Source organism: Scomber scombrus, chromosome 6 (assembly GCF_963691925.1).
Source record: "Scomber scombrus chromosome 6, fScoSco1.1, whole genome shotgun sequence".
Classification (NCBI taxonomy): Eukaryota; Metazoa; Chordata; class Actinopteri; order Scombriformes; family Scombridae; genus Scomber; species Scomber scombrus.
Window position 1 is genome coordinate 31,804,869 of NC_084975.1, and position 24,052 is coordinate 31,828,920.

Genomic DNA, 24,052 nt, shown 5'->3' on the forward strand with positions numbered 1-24,052 from the left:
GCCTGGTAGTAGTGATTGTAGCAGTAGTGGTAGTAGTTAGTTGTAGTAGTGGTAGTAGAAGTAATAGTACTAGTAGTTGAAGTAGTAGTAATAGTGGTAATAGCAGTAGTAGTTGTAGCAGTATTATAATTGTTATTATTATCATTATTATTATTATTATTATTATTATTATTATTATTATTATTATTATTATTATTATTATTATTATTAGTAGTAGTAGTAGTGGTAGTAGTAGTAGTGGTAGAACTGGTTAGTGGTTGCAGTGTCAGTTGGAGCTGTTTTATTAACAGGTCAGTTGTACCTGTGAGGGAATGACACCATCTAGTGGCTCATCAGTGAAGTCCTCTCCGTTCGGTTCTGTCTGAGGTTTCTTCCTGTTAAAAGGGAGTTTTTTCTTGCCACTGTCGCCAAGTGCTGCTCATGTGGGAATGTTGGGTCTCTTTAAAATTAAACCTGAAGAGTACGGTTTAGAACCTGCTCTATGTGTAAAGTGCCTTGAGATGACTTTATTGTGATTTGGCGCTATATAAATAAAGATTGATTGATTGATTGATTGATTGATTGATTGATTACAAAAACACTGCTGCATTGACATTTGTATTCTGGTACCTACAGTTAAGTTTAGTTTAGTTTGCACAAGTTAAAATTACACACAAAAAATGACAGATAATGACAGTGAATATAGAGTGCAGGGAGAGGCAGAAAACCCAAATGGGCTTTTTCAAAGCCTTTACCTATAATATGTTAAAATTACACAATATCACATAAAATAATATGACTACATAGAACACACCAAATAATTTCAACATATATATAATAACAACAATAAAAAATTAAAACAGAAAAAATGAGAGTAAGTGTGTGTGTGAGTGTCCATGTGTGAGGGGGACATTGGCCTCAGCATCTGTGCATCGATACATGAAAAATTAATGGAACAAACAATTACAAAACAGCAGTTGAATATTCCTTCAAATATCTCTTATAACTTTTGTTACGAACCGGCTCAGAGTCCGCAACAAAAACGGGAAACACACATGATAAAGCATCTAAAATAATATTTATTACAAAGTTAAGTTAAAATAAACGTTTTAATTGTCACACATAAATAATGAATGGAGTTAAACACAGTGTGACATACTGTGCTAAAATGCCAATGACCAATGAATAGTGACCAAAGATATACAATGTACAGAATAAATAAAATGTATAAATATTTTTTAAGCCCATAACAGAACAAGATTATACATTCAATATGTGTATATGTAAAGTGTATACATATGGCATAATTATAAGACAAACTACAAGGAGCTTTTTCTAAATGTGTCTCTGTGTTGGACGAGGATCCTCCATAACAGTGAAGGTTCAGTGGTACTCTTCACTCAGCACACCACTGGTGTTAAGCAGAGGTGTTAAGATGTTTTCCACAGCACCAGAGGAGAAGAGTGACTATGCATTTCCTAAGGTGGTGAATGCTGTGTCTGGCCTTTCTCACCAGGATGTCTGTGTGTGTGGAACATGTCAAATTCACTGCGATGGGAACTCGATGGGCACTCCCTGGGAACCAAAGGTGCTCACCCTCTCAACAAGTGACATATTCAAATTTTGACACACCACTACTCCTCAACACCTCAAATAATCCATCATCACCCTATGTCCAAGTCTTCCAAGACCTTCTGTCTCTATGACTTTGGACCAGTTGCCCTAACATCCATGATCATGGAGTCCTTTGTTTGAGCACATCTTCCTTGCATACCTGAACACTTGCCACACTCCACTAATGGACCATTACCAATCTGCAATCTATTGATAGTATTCCTTCACCACATACTGCAAAATCTGGAGTCTTCTAACACCTACATGGACTTCAGCTCTGCTTTGAACACTAGTGGACATGAACATTGGCTTGACTCTCACTACACACTAACAAGCTCACATCCCCCACAGCTTTGTCAACATCTCTAATTATACAGATGACACAACCATTGTAGGTCTCATCTCAAACTATGAAACATACCACTGTAAACAGGTTAATCAAGCAGTTAGCTGCAGCTCAATCCATCCAAAACTCATGAACTTATGATTTACTTTAGCGGCCACCTCACATCCATCACTGCCTCACCCACTTTTGCAGTTCTCTCATATGGGACCTTATCTCAAACCACATAATCAAAAAAGACTTGTCTTTCTATGTCAACTCAAGAAATTCAGAGTGAGGCAACACCTCCTCCTCCGCCTCTAACACAGCAGTAACTGAGAATATATTAACATCATCTATCACTGTCTGGTAAAAAAAATTCCAAACTCGTAAAAGACTCCAGAAGATGTCAACAAGTCATCTAAAAGCATCAGCACCCCACATCCATCAATACAGTCCCTACCAAAAACCAACAGTAAATTATCTCAGACCCCATTCATCCAGCTGACCTTCTGTTCCAGCTGTTACTCTCCAGGAGGTGCTATAAATCACTGCAGTCAAGGACAAACTGTTTCAAATGTTTGTTTTTCTCCACTGCAATATGGACCTCAAACCCCTTAGTGCCATAGCCATTTATTGCCACCCAGTCACATGGAACTGTTGGACTGTGTGTGTTTGTGGTTTCTGATGGTAGCTATGTTGTCCCTGCACCATTGTTCATTGGTCTGTGCTGTTACATGCTGTACTGGAAACACATTCCACAGCAGTTTAGCTGTGTTGTCATTATAGTAAATTGAAGTGAATTAAAGTGTTCTGTTGATCCTCAGAGGTATGTAGTTCCTCTGCTGTCGCAACCCAAAAATCCACAACCACTTGATTTGGCTGACATGCAGTAAGATGACCCTGATGGACTGGGTTCTGGCAGTCAGAAGGTCCAGCATCAAGACACAGGTTGCTGTGAAGAAAGGAGTAGATCCTTAATCATCTTAGGAGTAGATCCTTAATCAATTTAGGAGTAGATCCTTAATCAATTAATGTTGTGGCTGTCTATGCGAAATGCAGATTTCCAGCTACAGTTTTAAAAAGGATTTCATTATCTAAATTTTTGATTTTATTGCTTTAAAAGTTGAACTTGGTCACAATAAAACCCTTATAGTTGTAGGTGTCTATAGGCAGCCATCAGCCCCAGCCGAGGCCCTGTTTTTAAATTCAGAGGTAGTCATCTTGGGTGATCTAAATCTTGACTGGTTATCACCTGTATCAAATAATTTCAAAGATATCTACAATGGTATGAATTTGACACAGCTAATTTCTGAGCCCACCGGGAAAAATACAAAAGATATTTCAAAATCCAGTCTAATTGACATTATTCTCCGTAATAAACCTAAAAAGTTCATCCTCAGTTGAGTATTTGATCCAGGGATAAGTGATCACTGTCTTATAGCTTGCATCAGAGATGTGAACCCTAACCCTAACCCTAACCCTCATATAATAACTAAAAGGAACTTTAAAGACCTTAATGATCTTTTTTTTAACATGAATTATATCATAGTACCTTATCGGATGTTGTTAAGATCTGATTCATACTGTTTTTAATTCAGTGGTTGATAAACATGCTCCCTTTAAAAAATTAAGAGTAAAAGCTAGATCTAGCCCATGGTTCACAGCTGACTTATCTGAGCTCTTTAACTCCAGCAAAACCCCATCTCACTGGCTTCTGTTCAGACAAGGACTTAGGAATTACTGTACTGCTGCACTAAGAAAAGCTATGTCTGACTACTACTTACACTCCTTCACCAGGTCCTGTCATAATCCAAGTACATTTTGGAAAGTTGTCAAATCAGTATTGAGAAATAACAGCTGGACCATGGACAATGGACACAGTATTTTAACTGACCGTAAAGTGCTTTTAATGATCACTTTGCTAATGCTGGACATCTTTTTGATCATGGTGTGAATGATTTGGATTGTAACCCCAAACCACAAGCTGAACTGCAAGATAACACTCCTCCACCAAACTTCATCATGTCTTCCTTTAGTTGTGAGGAAGTTACTGGTGCTCTTCTTGCTATGGATACAAGGAAATCAACTGGAGCAGATGAATTGGATGCCTTTTTTTCCTAAACTGTCAGTGCCACTAATTGCAGAATGCATAACTCATATTTTCAATCTGACTATCTCCACTGGATCAATCCCCATAGTTTGGAAAACAGCATCTGTCCTTCCGCTACATAAAGGTGGTGACAAATCTAATGTAAATAATTACCGTCCTATTTCCAAACTATGTTGCCTTGCTAAAATACTGGAATAATTGGTTAATAATCAGCTCAGATCTTATCTCTCTTATGCTCTGTACTCACCCCCTTCAGTCTGGATTTAGGCCAATGCATAGTACTATATCTGCAACATTTCTAGTTTTAAATAACATTGCGCTTGCTCTAGATATCAAATTGTCTTGTGCTGCTCTCTTCATAGACCTGTCTAAGGCATTTGATACCGTGGATCATTCAATACTATTACAAAAACTTGCCTGTATTGTTTTCAATCCTATCAGTTGTCTATGGTTTAAAAACTACCTCTCTAATAGATTACAGTGTGTAAAAATGAATGATGTTCACTCTGATTTCCTAAATATTTCAAAAGGTGTTCCACAAGGTTCGGTGTTAGGGCTGATAATGTTCTCCATTTACATTAATGATATCGTCCCCTCTTCAGAATCCTGCAAATTCCACCTTTATGCTGACGACACAGTTTTATATAATTTTTCCACCTATTCACACTGTGCCAAAGTCCCTCTTTTTGTTACTATACTTCCACCACAGCTCAACAGGGAAACACTAAGAGGGAATGTGATACTAAAAAGACTGTAAATGTGTCAGATATCACTTGATATGACTAACTCAGACTGCTGAAGCTCAATAGAAGCTTCACATCTACTTTGAAATGACTGTATGGATACACTGTGGATTTTATATATATATACAATATACTTTATTGTCCCGCTTTGGTAAATTTATCTTGGACTCAGCAACTGCGCCATAAATGCCTTGACAGCCACAATGACAACAAACAGTACATCACCAGCCTTATCATCCCAACAACAATTTCATAAAAGTATTGCACATATATCCCATAACATTGCACACAACACATACATACACCAATGGGGAAAACACATGCTAAAAGATCACCATAATAAAAGCACTATAAAATTATTGCACAATCTTTGTCCTCAAGCAGCATTGTTTAGGAATTTGATGGAGGTTGGAACAAATGAATTCTTAAAACGGTTGAGTTTGCAGTTAGGGACTCTATATCGTCTGCCCGAGGGTAGGAGCTCATATTCTAAATGAAGAATATGGGATGGCTCAGTCAATATCCTCTGGGCTTGCCTAAGAACAGTTTTTCATAAATAGACTGCAAGGTCTGATAGTCACTTCTTCCTATCACCTTCATTGCCCTGTGCACCAGACGAGCGAGTTTAGTTTTCAGTTTTTCAGTAAGGTTGCCATACCAGCAACCTTATTGTCCTCCATCACTTCCATTGAAAGCACATTTGAAGGAGATCAGTCAGTAGTCAGTATGAACAGGAGGAATGATTACAGAGAGGAAAACCTCTGTCCATATGAACTGACTGCTGTTATATGACACACACAATTTTAATAATACCGTACTGTACAGGTGTATCCAGAGCACAGTGACATGGCTTTTGGGACCACAACATACCATCCCCCACACCACAGGGATTGAACAAATTTGAAAGTTGCTGCTTTACGGCCTGCTGTTAAGTTACTCTTTCACTGACCTCACTGAACAAAATGTTCAATGAAATGTCAGAAATTAATATATCAAGTCATTTGACTTAAGAAGAACTAACTGCTGCTCCAAATTATCTTTATCAAGCTAGTGTAATGACATAATACATGATGCTAACTGTATTTTATTAACACATTTAATAAAACACATTGTACAGCTTTATGCCTTTTAAGGAGCTTCCATTTTTATCTAGTGTGTGTCCAGTTATGAGAAATAGAGGGAGCAAGTTGGCTTATATGGGATGTTGCACAGTGTTCCCAGTGCAGCGTCATCAAGAGAAGCAACTGTGGCAGACAGAGAGCTGAGGGAGGCAGTTAAAGGAAGAGCCTCTTTGAAAATCTGGTTTCAAAGCAGCAGCCAACAGCTAAATCAATATGATGGTAATATCTAGCAACAGTTCACACTCACTCACACACCTTATCACTGAGTATGTCAGTATCTGTTGTTGAAGTTGAAAGTAAGCATGTTTTCATAAAATATAGGTCTGGAGTAAGAAAAAATCTATATAAAAGACGTTCCCCTGATCTGCTAAATTATTCAGGCTGCCATCACTTCAAACAGAAAAATACTAAAAAAAATAGTAACATATCTACAGACAAAGAATTCCTGTAAAAGAACAGTTGGTGCTTACAGTAATAACAGTACTGCTATTAGTAATGTGTTAAACTGATTAAGACAAACAACTCAAACAGGACCACAGAAAAAGTGGTAACTGACTGTGGCTCTAATATGCAGGGATATATAGTCAAAAAACATTAGATAAAGATAACAATTTAACAATTAACACTGATAATAACAGTATTTAGCAGGTTTGTTATGTGACACTCTAAAGACATACACAAGACCTGGCACCTTACTTGAGGGTTTATCTCTATGACAATCTGTAAGCTTGATTACAGTAACACAATACTGAAGTAAAACAAAATGTGTTCAAGCGACACTCAGGCTGTTTGTTCAGTATAGTTTCTGATGATGTTGTTTGGATAAGGAATGTAAAAGATATAGATAAATATATGGGTAAAAGAAGCACACATTTGCTGCTGCCGCTGTAGCTGCTGGCCACTCCCCCTCTCACACAGCACACTGAGCACAGCACAGGACCAGAGATAGAGACTATAAGGACCAGAGTTATAGACTATAAGGACCAGAGTTAGAGACTATAAGGACCAGAGTTAGAGAGACTATAAGGACCAGAGTTAGAGACTATAAGGACCAGAGTTAGAGTATAAGGACCAGAGTTAGAGAGACTATAAGGACCAGAGTTAGAGAGGCTATAAGGACCAGAGTTAAAGAGACTATAAGGACCAGAGTTAGAGAGACTATAAGGACCAGAGTTAGAGAGACTATAAGGACCAAAGTTAGAGACACTATAAGGACCAGAGTTAGAGACTATGAGGACCAGAGTTAGAGACTATAAGGACCAGAGTTAGAGAGACTATAAGGACCAGAGTTAGAGACTATAAGGACCAGAGTTAGAGAGACTATAAGAACCAGAGTTAGAGAGGTTATAAGGACCAGAGTTACAGAGACTATAAGGACCAGAGTTAGAGAGACTATAAGGACCAGAGTTAGAGACTATAAGGACCAGAGTTAGAGACTATAAGGACCAGAGTTAGAGAGACTATAAGGACCAGAGTTAGAGAGACTATAAGGACCAGAGTTAGAGAGACTATAAGGACCAGAGTTAGAGACTATGAGGACCAGAGTTAGAGAGACTATAAGGACCAGAGTTAGAGAGACTATAAGGACCAGAGTTAGAGAGGCTATAAGGACCAGAGTTAGAGAGACTATAAGGACCAAAGTTAGAGACTATAAGGACCAGACTTAAAGAGACTATAAGGACCAGAGTTAGAGAGACTATAAGGACCAGAGTTAGAGACTATAAGGACCAGAGTTAGAGAGACTATAAGGACCAGAGTTAGAGAGGTTATAAGGACCAGAGTTACAGAGACTATAAGGACCAGAGTTAGAGAGACTATAAGGACCAGAGTTAGAGACTATAAGGACCAGAGTTACAGAGACTATAAGGACCAGAGTTAGAGAGACTATAAGGACCAGAGTTAGAGAGACTATAAGGACCAGAGTTAGAGGCTATAAGGACCAGAGTTAGAGAGACTATAAGGACCAAAGTTAGAGAGACTATAAGGACCAGACTTAAAGAGACTATAAGGACCAGAGTTAGAGGCTATAAGGACCAGAGTTAGAGAGACTATAAGGACCAGAGTTAGAGACTATAAGGACCAGAGTTAGAGGCTATAAGGACCAGAGTTAGAGAGACTATAAGGACCAAAGTTAGAGAGACTATAAGGACCAGACTTAAAGAGACTATAAGGACCAGAGTTAGAGAGACTATAAGGACCAGAGTTAGAGACTATAAGGACCAGAGTTAGAGACTATAAGGACCAGAGTTAGAGAGACTATAAGGACCAGAGTTAGAGACTATAAGGACCAAAGTTAGAGAGACTATAAGGACCAGAGTTAGAGAGACTATAAGGACCAGAGTTAGAGACTATAAGGACCAAAGTTAGAGACTATAAGGACTAAAGTTAGAGAGACTATAAGGACCAGACTTAAAGAGACTATAAGGACGAGAGTTAGAGAGACTATAAGGACCAGAGTTAGAGACTATAAGGACCAGAGTTAGAGAGACTATAAGGACCAGAGTTAGAGACTATAAGGACCAGAGTTAGAGAGACTATAAGGACCAGAGTTAGAGAGACTATAAGGACCAGAGTTAGAGACTATAAGGATCAGAGTTAGAGAGACTATAAGGACCAGAGTTAGAGACTATAAGGACCAGAGTTAGAGAGACTATAAGACTATTTAGACTTTGAATAAACAAACCGACTGCAAAGAATCAAATTGAAACGAGCGATATTATCTAGATTATTATCTTAGATTTGTGTCTCCTTGAAAAAACTGGAAAAAAGGATTTTGTAAAAGGTAATGTTTAAAAAAAAAATTACAATATAATTCATTCTGACAACACCAATATTACGCTTGTTCATAATGTTACTTTTTTTTTAAACTATATTTTTACTACTGGTTTTTATTGCTTGTTTATTATGTGTACTTACTTATTATTTACTGTTCTTTATTATTTTTTATTGATGGTCTTTCGATTGTAGCTATCAACTTGATGCTGCAACACTGTACATTGGGACTAATAAATAAATATCTCTTATTGTGTCTTGTGTTTTATTTTTCTATTTGAGTGAGTGTTTGGGACCTCGTTAAAAACGAGTCAAGGAATGTATCCTCAATCTAAACTAATTGCCCCAACAGGAGTCAGATCTGACCTGTAGATGTCAGTTTGACCTGCAGGGGGCAGTAGAGCGCCTACATGAGTCCATACTGACAGAAATAAAGCTGAGGAAAAAGAAGACTCCCACCTCTTACTTCCAGGAAGTGATGACTTCAGTGTGGATGTGTGTTCTAGGACCTGTGTCTGTAGTTGTCTTCAATAAATGAATCGCAGCATATCTCTGGTAAGTCTCTGGAGTCTCATCGGTGTAGTTAGCATGCTAGCAGTAGGATAACACGTTGTTATATCCATATAACCCTAAAGAGAGCGGCTACTTAGCATTAGCTAAGCTACAACTGAGATGTTAACTGTGTTCTGTGTTGAGGAGGAAATATCTTTTTTATTATTCAACATAAACTCTTTAACAGCTACAATGTATATGAACTAGTTAGTAGTGTGTTCATAGTGTTACATTTACCTGAGCGTAACTGAGCTGGTTAGTGTGCTCAGTGTAACGTTAGCACTCATTCACACAACAACACAGCAGTGAAATAATACACACACACACACACACACACGCACAGTGCTCACTATATTTGGATGAAGTGTTGGTTTCTGCAGTGAAGGAAGTGTGTGTAAGTGTAACAGTGTGGTGTTATATTGAATCTCGTTGTTAAACAGGCGGCTTTGTGAATTGAGTTTGGCCCTGCAGGGCTTCAGTACACTCCCACTAACAGTTAGTGTCTCCACGTAGGCAGTGGAATGACCTTTGGATGCTATGTTTACATTCAGGGCTGGTCGCTATGAAAAGCGTTGAACCAAATCCTACATGTGCCAGTCCTATATACAATACCTTTCAATCATCTCAGTACTCTTCTTTGCACTGTTTAGTATTCTGTTTACACTTTACATAAACACTTCCACCTGTGCTTCCTGAACATTGTCATCTTATTTTGTATCAGTACATTGAGAGCCACTGAACCACAGTCAAATTCCTTGTATGTGTAAACACACTTGGCCAGTAAAGGTGATTGTGATTTGGTGCTCCTCAGTGACAGAAGCTCTCATAAATCCATGTGAAAAAAATGGAGAACTGCTTCTGAAGCAGCTCAGTGAAAACACCGTCACACTGTCACTGTCAGATGCAAAAAGCGGAATATGTGCGCAAATACAAGCACTATGACAGGCTTAGATTAGCAGCTATTCTGGATTGCAACAGGTTTCAATCTTGGCACCGTCATGAGGAAGAGCACCAACATTAACATGATGCAATTCAATTCTCTCTCACTTATTTTTGTATGACATCACTGCATCCCTTCCTTTCTTCTGATTGGCTTTCATAATAAACCAAGTAACTACTTCATACAATCAAAAGCTGACTTTGACTGACTGCAGTGGTCCCAGAACTTTTTGTGTCTTCATAATTTTGATGTTTGCTTGATAAGAATCACATTTTTCTTTCCTTCCCTGTTAAGAATTGATCCTGTACTTAAAGGACATGCTCACAAGTGTGTCTTAAACCAGCAATCAGGTGTCCGTATGAACAGTTAAGAGGTGTTCCTCTCTGTAATGATTCCTCCAGTTCATACTGACTATTAAAAGATCTCCTTTAAATGTGCTTTTAATGGAAGTGATAGAGGACAAAATCCACAGTGTGTCCACACAGTCATTTAAAAGTAAATGATCAGCTTCTATTCAGCTTCAGCAGTCTAAGTTAGTCATATCAAGTGATATCTGACACATTTACAGTCTTTTTAGCATCAAATTCCCTCTTAGTGTTTCCCTGTTGACCTGTGGTGGAAGTATAGTAACAAAAAGAGGGACTTTGGCACAGTGTGAATAGAAGGAAAAACGATAAAGAAAAACCTGTTTCAGTGTTTATTTGGACACCTGACTGATCTTCTAAGAGGCTTGTCCTTTAAGAGGGATGCTCTGCTCTCTGTATAATCTCATAAATGTTACTCATCTTTGTCTCTTATTGTTTCTACATTAAACATTCTGTCTGAGCTTTCTTCCTGTTAAAAGGGAGTTTTTCTTTGCCACTGTCACCAAGTGCTGCTCATGTGGGAATGTTAGGTCTTTAAATTAAAGGCGTACGGTCTAGACCTGCTCTATGTGTAAAGTGCCTTGAGTTGACTATTGTTGTGATTTGGCGCTATATAAATAAAGATTGATTGATTTAAACAGATTCATATACACTTTTTTTTTATTTATTCTTTTTATTTTTTTTTTTACAGCAGACTACAATTACAAATACCAATATCATATGGAAGCACTTGTGTTACACATGAATAATCTATAGACCTTATTCACAGCAGACAGGAAAAGCACAGGTGGAACATATAACATTAACAATGACTCTGTTCCATTCAAGTATCCAAGAAAGTCAAACTGCTGAAGTTTCATGTCTGAGAAATTGTGGAAAATGGAATGAGATTCAGCCATCATTAATAATATTAATCACATCTGTGGTTTTCCTGCTTTGACATGTCAAAAATGTCTGCTGTCAAATGGATTTTCTCTCCGTCCACAACCACAAGCTCAGTTAGTTTCTTATAGTTTATTTGGCTTCTATGCAAATTCTCAGAAACATTTTAAAGCCGACCCTTTAAAACCCTCTTTTTTTCTGTTGAATTGTGATTAAAATGTAGAGGAAAACCCCATTATAACAGAAAGCTTGTTGACTAATGCAAATTAAGTGTTTATTAGTATTATCATTATCATCAGTATTATTATTATTATTAGTATTAATATTATTAGTAGTAGTAGTAGTATTGTTATTATTTAATACATTCTATAACATTTTCATTTAAATCACCTTCACATTTCAACAGTAGCAGCTCCAGGCTGCTGTAACATGTGTCTGCTGTACAGTGAGATCATACACTGGTGTTATCTCATAAAAAGAACATGTATAATATACTGCTGACTCTGCTATTAATCATACTGCACAGACTGACAGTTACATTATTCTAACACTAGATGGCAGTCTGTCCTCAGAGCAACATTCCTCTCTATTTACAGCTGTGTACAGTCTGATAGTTACAGGTTGAATGCAGTGTGTTATCATGATGATGGAGCTGTTGTTGTTTTTCTGAGGCATTTGTTCATACTTGAATGAACATTGACATTGTTTCTTATTGAAATGGATTTAAAAAAAATCTGCCTGCCTTGATAAAATCAACTCAAACTGTCAAAAGGAATCGAGAAATATCAGAAATACAAAGCCACTTATTGTTTCACTGTGTCATTATATTCACAGTTGGGATTGTTTTTAACCTATTAACTCTTTAATGTCAAAATGACAAAGACAACTGAGAATGAAGACATAATCACAACAACAGTTTGTCAGCATGTAGTGTGTGTGTGTTCTTATTCATCTTTACCATAGAGCTCCATTGTTGTCCAAAAACGTTTAAAACACACCAATATCACACACTGTTGCACTGAGTGACATGCTCCTTCATCACCATAAATACACACTGTTGTTTATTTTGACTCTGTTCTAAACACCATCTTGCTGCCTGAAATACTCACTAGAGCAAATGTGGATTCATCCGCTGCTGAAAATAGTCCCCAACAGATACACTTATTTCCTCCTGTTTATTAGTTAAACACAATACTGACCAGCTTTTAGGATATGAATGAGCCTTTAAATAAATAAACTATACATTTGTGATGTAATCTGTAAGTTTATTCAAATAGCATTCAGAAGCAAATGAAAGCTAATAGCTGTGTGGAAGATAGGGAATGTAAAACACATCTCTAATGACTGCTGTTGACATGTTTCTGTTGTTTGTCTTGTGTAGGTCCAGGAAGTGGATGCTGCCTCCTCTTTATCCTCATCTCCATCCTGCCATTGACTTCAACTCTGTGTGTGTGTGTTTGTGTGTGGAAGCTCACTCCAGGCCTATGTGAGTGTGTCGCTGTAACACAGTGTATGTGAGTGTGTGTCATCCTCTCCCAACCCACCATGTCCCCGTATCCCTCGACTCTCCAACTGAGTCCGTCTGTGTGCCTCCACGTCCTCTGTGTGCTGCTGCTCCTCACTGACCTTTCCTGCGAACAAATAGGAAAGAATGCAACCCTGCCCGAACCCTCAACCCCACCCACCAAAATACAAGGTAACTGCACCACTGTGTGTGATTGTGAGCCACGGTTCATTCACAGTACAGTTATTATTCTTCAAATTAGAGCCTTTACAAATATTTGAATGCATACAGTTTTGAATTAGTCCTTAATTCATAGACACAACCGAGCCAGGTTAGCATTTTCTCTCAGCTTCTAGTCTTTATGCTAAGGTAGGCTAACCACGTCCCAACCGGCAGAGTTTCAAGTCCATCCAAGCCACAGAAGTGCTGTCAGTCTGTCAGTCACCTCACATTGTTTATTAAAAGAGTAAACATAGCCCCACTCTACTGCTTTCCTACTGCTGTGTCACTCATCCACACAGCTCAGAGACAATGTTGTGCATCATTATGAAAAGATGTATACAGTGTGTGAGTTTTGTTATGGTTGAAAGGCAACTTTAACAGGCCTGTCTTTTAGCTCTGATGGTACCCACCTCTTCAGATCAAATGAAGAATATGGAGAGTCATGACAGATAACAGACCATCAGGCTCAATTGAAAAGCCAGACCTTTTTACAGAACCAGTAGCAGGTCTGAGCACTTCCATGAGTTTTTTGTGTACCTATAGATAGACCTGTCATGATAACTATTTTTGTTGGACAATATAATGTCTCAGAAATAATCGCAAGAAACATTATTATTGTCATTTGAAGACCATTATAATATATAATATAATAGCATAATAATGTAAGGGGGTGGGATTGGAGAGTTGGTGCTACACTTGTCTAGAAACACAGACTGTCATTATGGTTGGGGACAGAGTTATTTACCTTTAATTCTTCTACAGTCTCCACTCAGGACGTACACAGTGAGGAATGGTGGACACTACTTGTTTAGTCAATGTGACATGAATAGTCTCTTAGCTGCTAATGTGAAGTGTGGCAATATTGATGTGAAAAAAAGTTATCAAGGTTGTGTTCATGTATCATATGATAAACCCATATAAAGACATGATGAAGTTGTCAATAACTTAATTATTGTGACAGGTCTACCTATAGAATTTCATTCTGATCGAACATGTTTTATAATTAAGTGCATTTAATTGGTTAATTAATGGCCGGTTGTGCTTAGTCATTCATTGAATGTGTTGTTCACCAGGTGACAGGGTTGGTGCAGCCTCCAAACAGCCTTCCTCTATTTCTCTCCCTTCGACCAACTCTACCTCTCAAGGGATACATGATCAAAATAATACACTGAACAAATCTGTAATATCGTCCATCCCACCCACCCAACCTATAGGAGGAACACAGTCCCTCACATTCTCACACCCCTATTCTCAAGACACAGTTACTAAGCCTGCAACCTCTCTGCCCCCTGCCAACACCACAAAGGCTTCTAGTGCTGGAACCAACACTAGCACTGGTACCACTACATCCACAACTACAGTGACCACCACCAAAACCAATGTACATGTAACTACTCCAGCCAAAACCACACCAGCAGCAGCAACAACCACACCATTAGCAGCAACAATCACGCCACCATCAGCAGCAGCAAAAACCACACCATTAGTAGCAACAGCAACCCCACCATCAGCAACAGCAACCACACCATCAGCAACAGCAACCACACCATCAGCAGAAACAGACCCAAAACCAACAACAAAAGGCCCAAAACCAACAGCAAATACTACACCTACAACAACTTCTACAACAGCAAAAACTTCTACAACAACGACAACAAAACCAACAAAAGCACCGCGCCTTCCAACAACAGTAAAACCAATGACCACACTTACAAGAGATAACACAACTGTTACTGTTACTACAACTGCAGTAACAATGACCTCATCATCTCCATCATCAGCAGCTCCCACGCTACAGCCACATGTCCCAAGCAATGGGAAGCCACCGGTTCAACCCAATACTTCCTTTTCACCCACAAGGTCTGCCAATGTAACTGTTACTGCCACCAGCACTAGTACACCTGGCACAAACCACAAGGATCCCCCAAGAACGGGGTTAGACGAAGCCGGGGCTGCTCTGACTAAGCAGCTGGTGGATACGGCATCTTTACTGGCCGTCCTGCTCTTCGGCCTGCTCTTCTTCCTGGTCACAGTCGCCGTGTTTGCCACACAAGCCTACGAGAGCTACAGGAGGAAGGACTACACTCAGGTGGACTACCTGATCAACGGCATGTACACGGACTCGGGGGTCTGACGGAAGGGGCTAAACACAACACACAGAGAGTGTTTAGGCCCTTGGAGTCAGAGATTGCAGAATGGAGGATGGACTGGATGTTAACACGGCAGCTCTGTGAAGTCACAAGTTGCTACTGTTAGACGGTTTGGGGAGAAGCAGGAATGAAAGGACTATACTGACCCTAAAACAGTCACTGATCTGTTTCTGTCTTTACTTAACACTTTGCTCTTTCCTGCTTCTCTTTCTCTGATGATTTGAATATGAGGAGGTTGGCTTGTCCCTTTTTTTTTTTTGGCCAAATGTTAAGCAGCTTAAATAGAAGTTACCCAGATGTAACTCAAGTTCTACAAAGTACGTGTGTTGTCCTCTAATGGGCCGAGTCCACCATAAGGCTGGTAAGGCCAGCCGCCATTGGTCTCAGGGTGGCTGGACCAATCAGGATTCTTCCAAGGTGATAGAAAGTAGGCGTGGTCAACTGAGGCTTTACTTCCTGAGGAGCCTTTTTTTCCTTTTTGTAATTTTTGGCCGAAAAGTTTAAAAATCTGTCAAGTAGACAAGTGTTATAGTCTCTTTGCAGATGAATGTTGTCACACAAATCTAGCGCTTATTAAGGACCAAATTTTGTGAATTTTATGTCCAAGATGTGACTGTAAACAGACCAGTAAATGACTGATACGCAAAAAATTCAAGAACATAAAAAAACTACTAATTGGGCAGCAATTTCTTAGTCGAGCAGCACCCTAAAAACTGATTAGTTGTCTTTTAAGTAACACCTCTAACTATCACATCAGATACACATTAAAAAAAATGAACTTACCCCTCTTGTTATCGCAACAACAGGTGCCTATTTGTCCATAATTTCGAAACACATGTAAAATCTGTGGGAATGAGTTTGGCTAAAAAGGTCTAGCACAGAATTGGGTGATCATTTATACATTATACTTCATAAACAAATCAGAGAAGGGTCAATTTGAACCGGGAGGACAAAAGTTGCATGGTCGACGGGAAGACAACGGGAGGGTTAAGATGTGTATTTCAAAACATTACCACATTTACATAATATAGCACGCTGCCAAATCAAATATTTCCGATATTTTCAATACCAGCGCTCGTCATCGATTATAATGAATGATTGATCTAGTTGTTGATGTCCAACTAGCTCACTCTTGATATTTTGAAAAGTTGCCTCATTTCACTTTTGGAAAGGGCAGCATTGGGGTCGAGGAAATTTTCAATCACATGTGCACCTTTTTTTTTTTTGTTGTTTATCATAACTTTAGTCTTATTTGAGTAGATTTGTTCGCCATTTTATCTGAAATGGTAACACTATACTCATTAAGATAATAGACATCATCACAGTTCACAAACCCACTTCGTCAGTCAACTTTGACCTACTGTACTGATTGTCCGGTACAATGAAGGGTCATTACAACATTTCAGGTCCACTCACTGTACAGAAAGAATGGCCAAAAATAAAAGAAATAAGTTGGTATAAATGTATTACAGTGGAATTATCCGTCAAACATAGCTGTCAGATTAAATGCCAGTCCAATCAGTAGCAGTAGTGCGGTTTAAAAAGTATCTGACTTGAGTGACTTTACAGCATGGGGAGCTGGATGCGAACCAACCGCTTTCATACTTTAATCAAAAGTAAATAACCACATGGAAAAACTTCACAGGGTTCCACAGAAGTACAAGAGTTTTTCTCAGAAAGACATTTGAGTTTTACACAGGTACTCCTACCAGCTCAATACAGTGGATGTGTCTTTCCATCTCTCTGCATTAAGCTTCCCCAGATGTGGCCTGGTGTGTTGAAGCCTGATGCCGGTGTGTCAGGGCCAAAGTATATACAGTCTGGTGTCTGGTTTAGTCAGCAGGCAGAGAGAGAGAGAGAGAGAGAGACCACTGTGTCATGTTAGTCAAGTCATCAAGTTGATGATATTTTTTTTCATCCTCTGTCAGTCTGTTAATATTGGCTCTAAGTGTTTTTGTGTCACGGGCAGTAGAGGCTTTGTTCACTCAGTCTGTTTGTTTGGATGGCCACTGCTTAGCTTGGTGATGACGTTAAAAGTAGAAGGTCCAACAGACATATAAAAACAATCTGCCTTATTCAATTCACACTGAGAATGAATCAATCCAGCCTGGTTCCATTGATTACACTGCTTTCAGGGACATGATCGATCATTTCAAAGATTTCGCAACAGCCAGAATAGCAGTAAGTTCTGATTCCTGCACATTACAAAAGCAGCTGTGCATCCCCACCCTTATTCTGCTGTTGCACACACAAAACTTATTTCAGCTTGGATTGGGACTGGTGGAAATAAATATACGTCACTTTTTAACTGGAACTTTCTACAGAAAATCTTGCCTTGTGTTCCAACCTCCTGATGTGGAGATATGCGAGGATAGGGCTGTTGTTCTAGACTTCATGCTGTCATTTAATTAACCTTTGTGTACCGACAGATTTTCTGAGTTATCAGAGTTTCTAAAACTACATGAAATACGAGTGAAAGTGATGGTATGTGCAGACCTTTTCAGTGTGGGAAAACAACCTTTTATGTGAGAGTTTTTCCCCCTCTTTTCATTTCCCTTTCTTTACTTTAAAGACACAGTCCGACATTTTGGGAAATGGTTTTATTTGCCTTAAAACTCACAATTACATGAGAAAATTGCTATCGCGTTCATTGTTTACATGGTCCAGGGGGTTTGTAGCATTGGCACAAAGTGGGGAAACAGTTTGCCTTCACCAAAAGAGACAGTAGTACACTCGGTTACTAAATTCCAAAGCTTTTTACTGTTGTTTTGCTGACGTAGCTTTCGTGCAGATAACTTAAAGTCGTCTGAGTTCTGTCCAGAATCATGATTATTTAAAAGCAGGCTGCCCTGGTTATGAACAGGACCTTTTGAAAACCAACGTACCAGCTGCTATTGGTCAACAAATACGACAGCTTCAAAGCTAACTAGTAAAACCACAGGGGGCTGCCACTTAGCATCTGACTAGCTTAGCTGTGATTTTAAGCCGTTTCAACTAAAATGTTGTCAGCTTAAGTAAAACCTCAGATACAGTGACACAGCTAATTTAAACCACAGCATCTGAGGATACACAAACATAAAACCACACCTAAGCTAGCTACAAAGCCATAGCGCCAAAATGTCTTAACAATTAAACATTGTTTACATGTGTTAAATGAGATACAAAAAGACATACATGTAATAGCCTAGCTTAGCACAAATACGGGAATTAAGGGAAACGGGTAGCCTCGCTTGCTCTAATGGTTTATTTTATTTTTATTTAGTTTTTTATATATTTGATATCGCTCGGCTAACAGTTTCCCTAGATTCCAGTCTTTGTGCTAAGCTAAACTCATCCTGGGCCTTTCTCTGTACTATAGTTATCCATGCAATATCAGATGAAACAGATTTTCTCATCTTTGTGGTTCACAGCAAAGAGAAACACATTTCCAAATGTTGCACTGTGTCTTAAACATTTCTTTCAAGGTCTTATAATTTCACTTACATTACATTCAGTTAGCTTTCATTGATGTCGATAACATTTCAGCTGTTCTCCAGTGTTTAATGTCTCTATGCACTTATGTTCTGTGGTGAATCTTGGGAACAAGGCCATACTAGATTGTTTATTTGAATATATTTGAACATATTTTTGTATTTTTGCTCATGGTGAATGTAATTGAATTTGAATGCTAAGCTATTTTGGATACATTGGATCATATGTCTTCTATATAATTAATCCACTGTTTAAACCTGTTCGTGACCAACTTCCAGGTTATATGTATTTTGCTTGTTTAGATGTGTGAACATGAAAACATTCATCACCATATCTCATAATACATTTAGGGCACAACCTTATCATTCCTGGTCACATGCATTACATTACATTACATTACTCATTACATTCAGCAGTTTTTTTTTAAGAATCATGACTCAAAGTAGAATTAGATTCCAGTTCTGAGCTGTGGAAGTTATAAATGTGAATGTACCGATGTGAGTAAGTCTTGTGCATATCATGTTGCAGTAACATTGGATATGAGGGGTGTTCCCAAAGCTCTTAATATATTAATGAAGATGTCTGTTGTTCAAAGACTGTCTAAAGGTGTGATTTACATAACATGACAAAGCAGTGAACACATACCTACACATGATGTGTTGCATCTGTTACATGTATGAATAATATATGTTTTTAAGGATTATGGATAAATTGCCTTCTAACCTATAACAAATTGTTTTCCAGTTCTGGTGAACAGTTCTCAAAGCTTTTGCAATATGTTAAGAAGAACAAATATGAGACAGTATCCATGCTACAAACTGAATTATACTGTTGCCTTTTCTTTTCTTTACCAGCTTGTATCACTTTACTTTGTCCATGGGTTTCATGGTTGATGAAAAAAAATTGCCAAATAATAACTGAAGCACATTATTGTATGTTAAAGCCAAGGGAAATGTAAAGCCATCATCAATGAGAGTAAATGAACGGTTGGCATGAACTGTAGATGTAAGAAGAAAGTATATATGGGTTGATCTGAAAGCTCACACTGCAAGAGATGTGTTCAAATGAAAACATGATACTATTTGTATGTTTCTGCACATTAAGACATGCATCAGGTTTTGACCTCTATGGTGGTTGACCCTGATCTTTTTTTTTTTTGTATTGTGCCAATTTTGTATTAATTTGATTCCATGCCATAACTGTTTTTGTTTTCTTCTTTTTTTATTTGTATTTGTAAAAGTTCCTCTAAAATAATATGTGAAATGACGTGAATATTCAAATTTGTTCAGTAGAATGTAGAGGTAAGAGGTACAGAAGCCCAGAACAAAAGATAAACTTGAGATCATTTAATTGGAAGAAGAAAAAAGTCTTGGTTGCTCTCAGCTTCCATACATGGGTGTAAATATGTTTAGGTTTGTTTTTCTTATGATCATTGACTAGATTTAATAATCCAAGCAGGTTTCCTTAGCATCAAAAAATAATTAGTTCACTATTACAGCATAACCCAAACTGTCTTCTGATCATTAGAAGAAGAAAAAAAATCAGACATAAAGTATCTTCCGTAGCTGCTCTCACAGTCTGGTGATTTAAGGAGATTACATTGTTATGATCATGAGGAAACATCTAATGCTAATTCCACCCATGGCCTCTAATGTGTTCTGTAAGATTGACATTGAAATGGCTCCTCTGACAGCTACAACGTAGAGTAATAATGTATGTCCTGGATGATGTCACTGCGTCTATAGAGTCAGTGGAGCATTTTCAAGATTTGAACATTTTCTAACTAATTCAGAGTTTCTCAGTCGTTCTGAACTGAGCTGTAATGATCCTGGAAACAGTGGCAGGATTGTGTTCAGGGTGGATTTGTGTTTGTGACTTTTTGTGCAGAGTGTCCGGAAATGAAAAAAGAGAGGACACCTGTCGTGTGCCAACTCAACATTGTACTAATGCACTTTGAAAAGATATTTTTACTCGCAGAGAATAAATAATAAAAAAGAACCAAATTGATCTTGTTGGTGTTTGAGTCAATCAATGTAGTCTTATACTCTGTTTAATTCATAGCTGCCAGGTGTAGTGCAGTTACAGTATAATACCATCATTCCACATGAAGAGAGCACTGATTGATCAAAGCTGCTGTGCAGAGCGGTGCCAGAGGTTCAGTTTGTGTGGATCGCGTCCCTCAGAGAGCCAGCTGTTCAGCACATCGATCCGCATCAGATTTCTCACAGCTCCACCTCGGTCTCAGGGATTCTGAGGGATCCTTAGAAGAACACGTTTGATTTGGCCTCAGCGCTGTGCGTTTGTAGAAGGTGAAATATTTTTATTGGTTTGATTTTCTGAGCTGGTCTTGTTAATCAGATGGCAAAATGCAGGCTAATAAAGTTCACATGAATGTTTAACAGTGTTTACTGCAGGAGGTTTGGCACAAGAGAGACTTTTGGTTCTGGGATCTTTTTTTTATCCATTACCTGTTGTGGATTAAAATTGCTCTTAAAATGCTCCAAGCCGTGCCATACCTGTATTTAAAAAGAAAAAAAAGTTTAAGCTTAATTACTTATTAACTGCTTACATTTTGTTCCCACAATATGCTGCATTGGTTTTAGCACACTTAAGCTAGGTCAGCTAGGTTTGAGTATGTAGTGTATTCATACTGCTATGAAGTGATTTCAATTTTGAGCATGTTGTTGATGGACACAATTCTCTCACACAGCAGCTGAATGTGGACAAAACTATAAGTAGGTGGTGAACAGCTTCAGGAACACCTCAAGAAGAAAAAGTTTATATATAACAATAAAACATTTTGTTGACTTTTTTTTGTAGTTTTTACTAATGATAGTGTTGCAGTTTGATTGTCTTTGCACAGCACGCAGAATTTATAGAATACATTCGCTAGTGTAAAACCATACAGTATGTTGATTTCTTGTGTGAACTGCAAAAAACAATATACTATGAAGATCAGTATATAGCAGGCATGTCCAAACTATTCCATACAGGGCCGTGTACCTGCAGGTTTTTGTTCCAACCAATCAAGAGCACACGGTTTAACCAATCAGCTGTCTGAAGGACAGAGATCAGCTGATTAAATGAGTCTGTTGTGCTCCTGCTTGGTCGGAATGAAATCCTGCAGCCACATGAACCTTTATGGAATAGTTTAGACACCTCTGGTACAGTATATAGTATACACTGTTTATCCTCCATCACAGACTCATTACTTTAGAGAAAATGTGGAGAATATGGCCCATCTGTTTTTTCTGTTTCTGTTCAGTTTTATTTCTATCACAGCACAGTTCAGACTACAGTAAGGAAGTCATAAGACTACAATACACAACTTTGCAGCAACAGTTTGCTGAAGACCCTTCCCTGTTTCAGCATGACAGTGTCCCATCCCCAGCAGCTGATATATAAACTGTGGATCACCTTCAATGATGCTGTTAATGTATTTTTTTTTTTTTTTAAATCTACAACAATGCATAGCCAAAAAAAGTATGATTAATGTTAGAAAAAGTCAAAAATCAAAGAAACAGCTCTCACAGTGCAGGATTTGGATGTGTATTTAGAATTTATTGCACAAAGTTGCAGAAATGTTAGGCAACTACATCACTTCAGGTTCAGGTTTGGGTCAGAGCTTTTTCCCCACATCACATTTGTTATGACATACGATACATCATTACATGCTGGTGGGCAATGGGAAACCACAACAACATAAACACTTATCCTAGCAGACAACATTTTTTTTATGTTATCACACTGGCCAGTAACCTTTATCCTCTGAAATATGTTACACTCAGTTCAGTTCAGGTCAGACAACAGTGTTTTAACCACTAGGGGACACTGATGAGGAGGGTTTCCAGCTGGAACAGGGAGCCTGAGCTTGTGTCTGTGAAGCAGAGAAATCAATCCACAGGGTGTGGCATCACACTCCCAGACACATCTGAATTTCACACAATGATGTTTTTATGGTCCCTGCGTGTGATTTATACAGTAGTTATCCAAATGATAGTGATTGCAGATGTAATAATAACCTTTTCTTTCTCGCTGGAACACATGAACATATTGATGCAAATTGCCAAAACTATCATGGGGTTAAAGTACATAATAATTAAAATCAAAGACATTGTTACCTCATGTTGATTTTATGAATCCAAAGTGGGATTTACAAAGATGTCCACACATGCTCTATATTAACATCTCCATTATACTTGACCTAAGTCCAGATATGATCTTATAGATTTTTATAACAAGAGCAAATATAAAATTTAAATATTAAGAATATTATTATTTTTTAACGATATCAATGCACATAAAGTATACAAACAAATATTCATTGATATCATTTATGATGTATAACTTATGTTAGTGTACAGATACGCATCAAAAACATCAATACAGTAACGAGTGCCTGACATACAGCATGCAAACCATATGAACAAAAGGTTTCATGCTCACAAACTGAGGAGCTCGGCCAGCCTGCACTTTAATAGGGTGTTTGAAGGCTTTCAGAGAACAATGGTGATGCAGTACAGAGCTGGCTCAGTCGTACAGAGAAATGTTAGAGGGGCCAAGGTATTACAAGAGTGGGAACCATTAAAAAAAAAAGCAGTGAGAGATGTCGATAACAAAAGGAAACATGGAAACGTGCAACCAAAACAGACCAAAACAATGTCAAGAGTAAAGAAATGGCTGGCCAGATGTCTGATGATTGTGCCATGATTTCTTTCAATAATACTTCTCTGGTCATAATAACAAGAGTGAGTGTCTGTAGCTGCAGAAGTGAGGCTGTACTTAGTATGTTGACATGCTAATATTTTCATAATCAAACAAGGAACAGCTGCCTGAGGTCATGATTTTCTGCTTTGACAGCTTCCGTCAGAATTAAAACATGTAGTCCAACCAGTTATTGTCTATCTCACCTTCAAAATGTTTGGTGAGCGAAGTATGGTGCGTGACATGTTTTAATTCTGATGGTATCATAAATCAAATATTGGACAAACTAAAATTGTGATGAAGTCAGTGAAAAAGTTATTATAGTTCATCCTAATGGGACCATAAATATACCAAATTTCAAGGCAAAATAAGTAGAGACCCCTTAAGAAATGTTTTAAGAGGTACATCAAATACTATACTTAGAATAATAATTGTATCTGATAGTTTTTCCACAACAATGTCAAATTATCTTGTTAAAATCCTTCAATGTTTAAATGTTACAGGACACAAGATGTTTCCTCTTTTACTGAAAACTCCATTCTCAGCGTTTGTGCACTGGAAGCTTCAAGTTTCCACATCACACTTGTGTAAGTTGTGC

At 38.2% G+C, this 24,052-nt stretch overlaps 1 protein-coding gene across 1 annotated transcript; it reads left to right on the forward strand.

The window, feature by feature from the left end:
* Positions 1–9,141: 9,141 nt before the first annotated feature.
* On the forward strand, positions 9,142–20,876 carry wu:fa25f02 (uncharacterized protein C11orf24 homolog). The gene is made up of 3 exons (XM_062420243.1): positions 9,142–9,219; positions 12,785–13,099; positions 14,203–20,876. Exons 2-3 carry the CDS (start codon positions 12,949–12,951, stop codon positions 15,261–15,263), a joined length of 1,212 nt encoding a protein of 403 aa, XP_062276227.1. The 5' UTR covers positions 9,142–9,219; positions 12,785–12,948; the 3' UTR covers positions 15,264–20,876.
* Positions 20,877–24,052: the final 3,176 nt, after the last annotated feature.

What these genes read in the sequence shown, in the direction of transcription:
- wu:fa25f02 (XM_062420243.1), top strand. Translation starts at nt 12,949, where the DNA reads ATGTCCCCGTATCCCTCGACTCTCCAACTGAGTCCGTCTGTGTGCCTC. An exon ending in CCCACCCACCAAAATACAAG is followed by an intron (nt 13,100 to 14,202) that starts GTAACTGCACCA and finishes GTTGTTCACCAG; the next exon opens with GTGACAGGGTTGGTGCAGCC.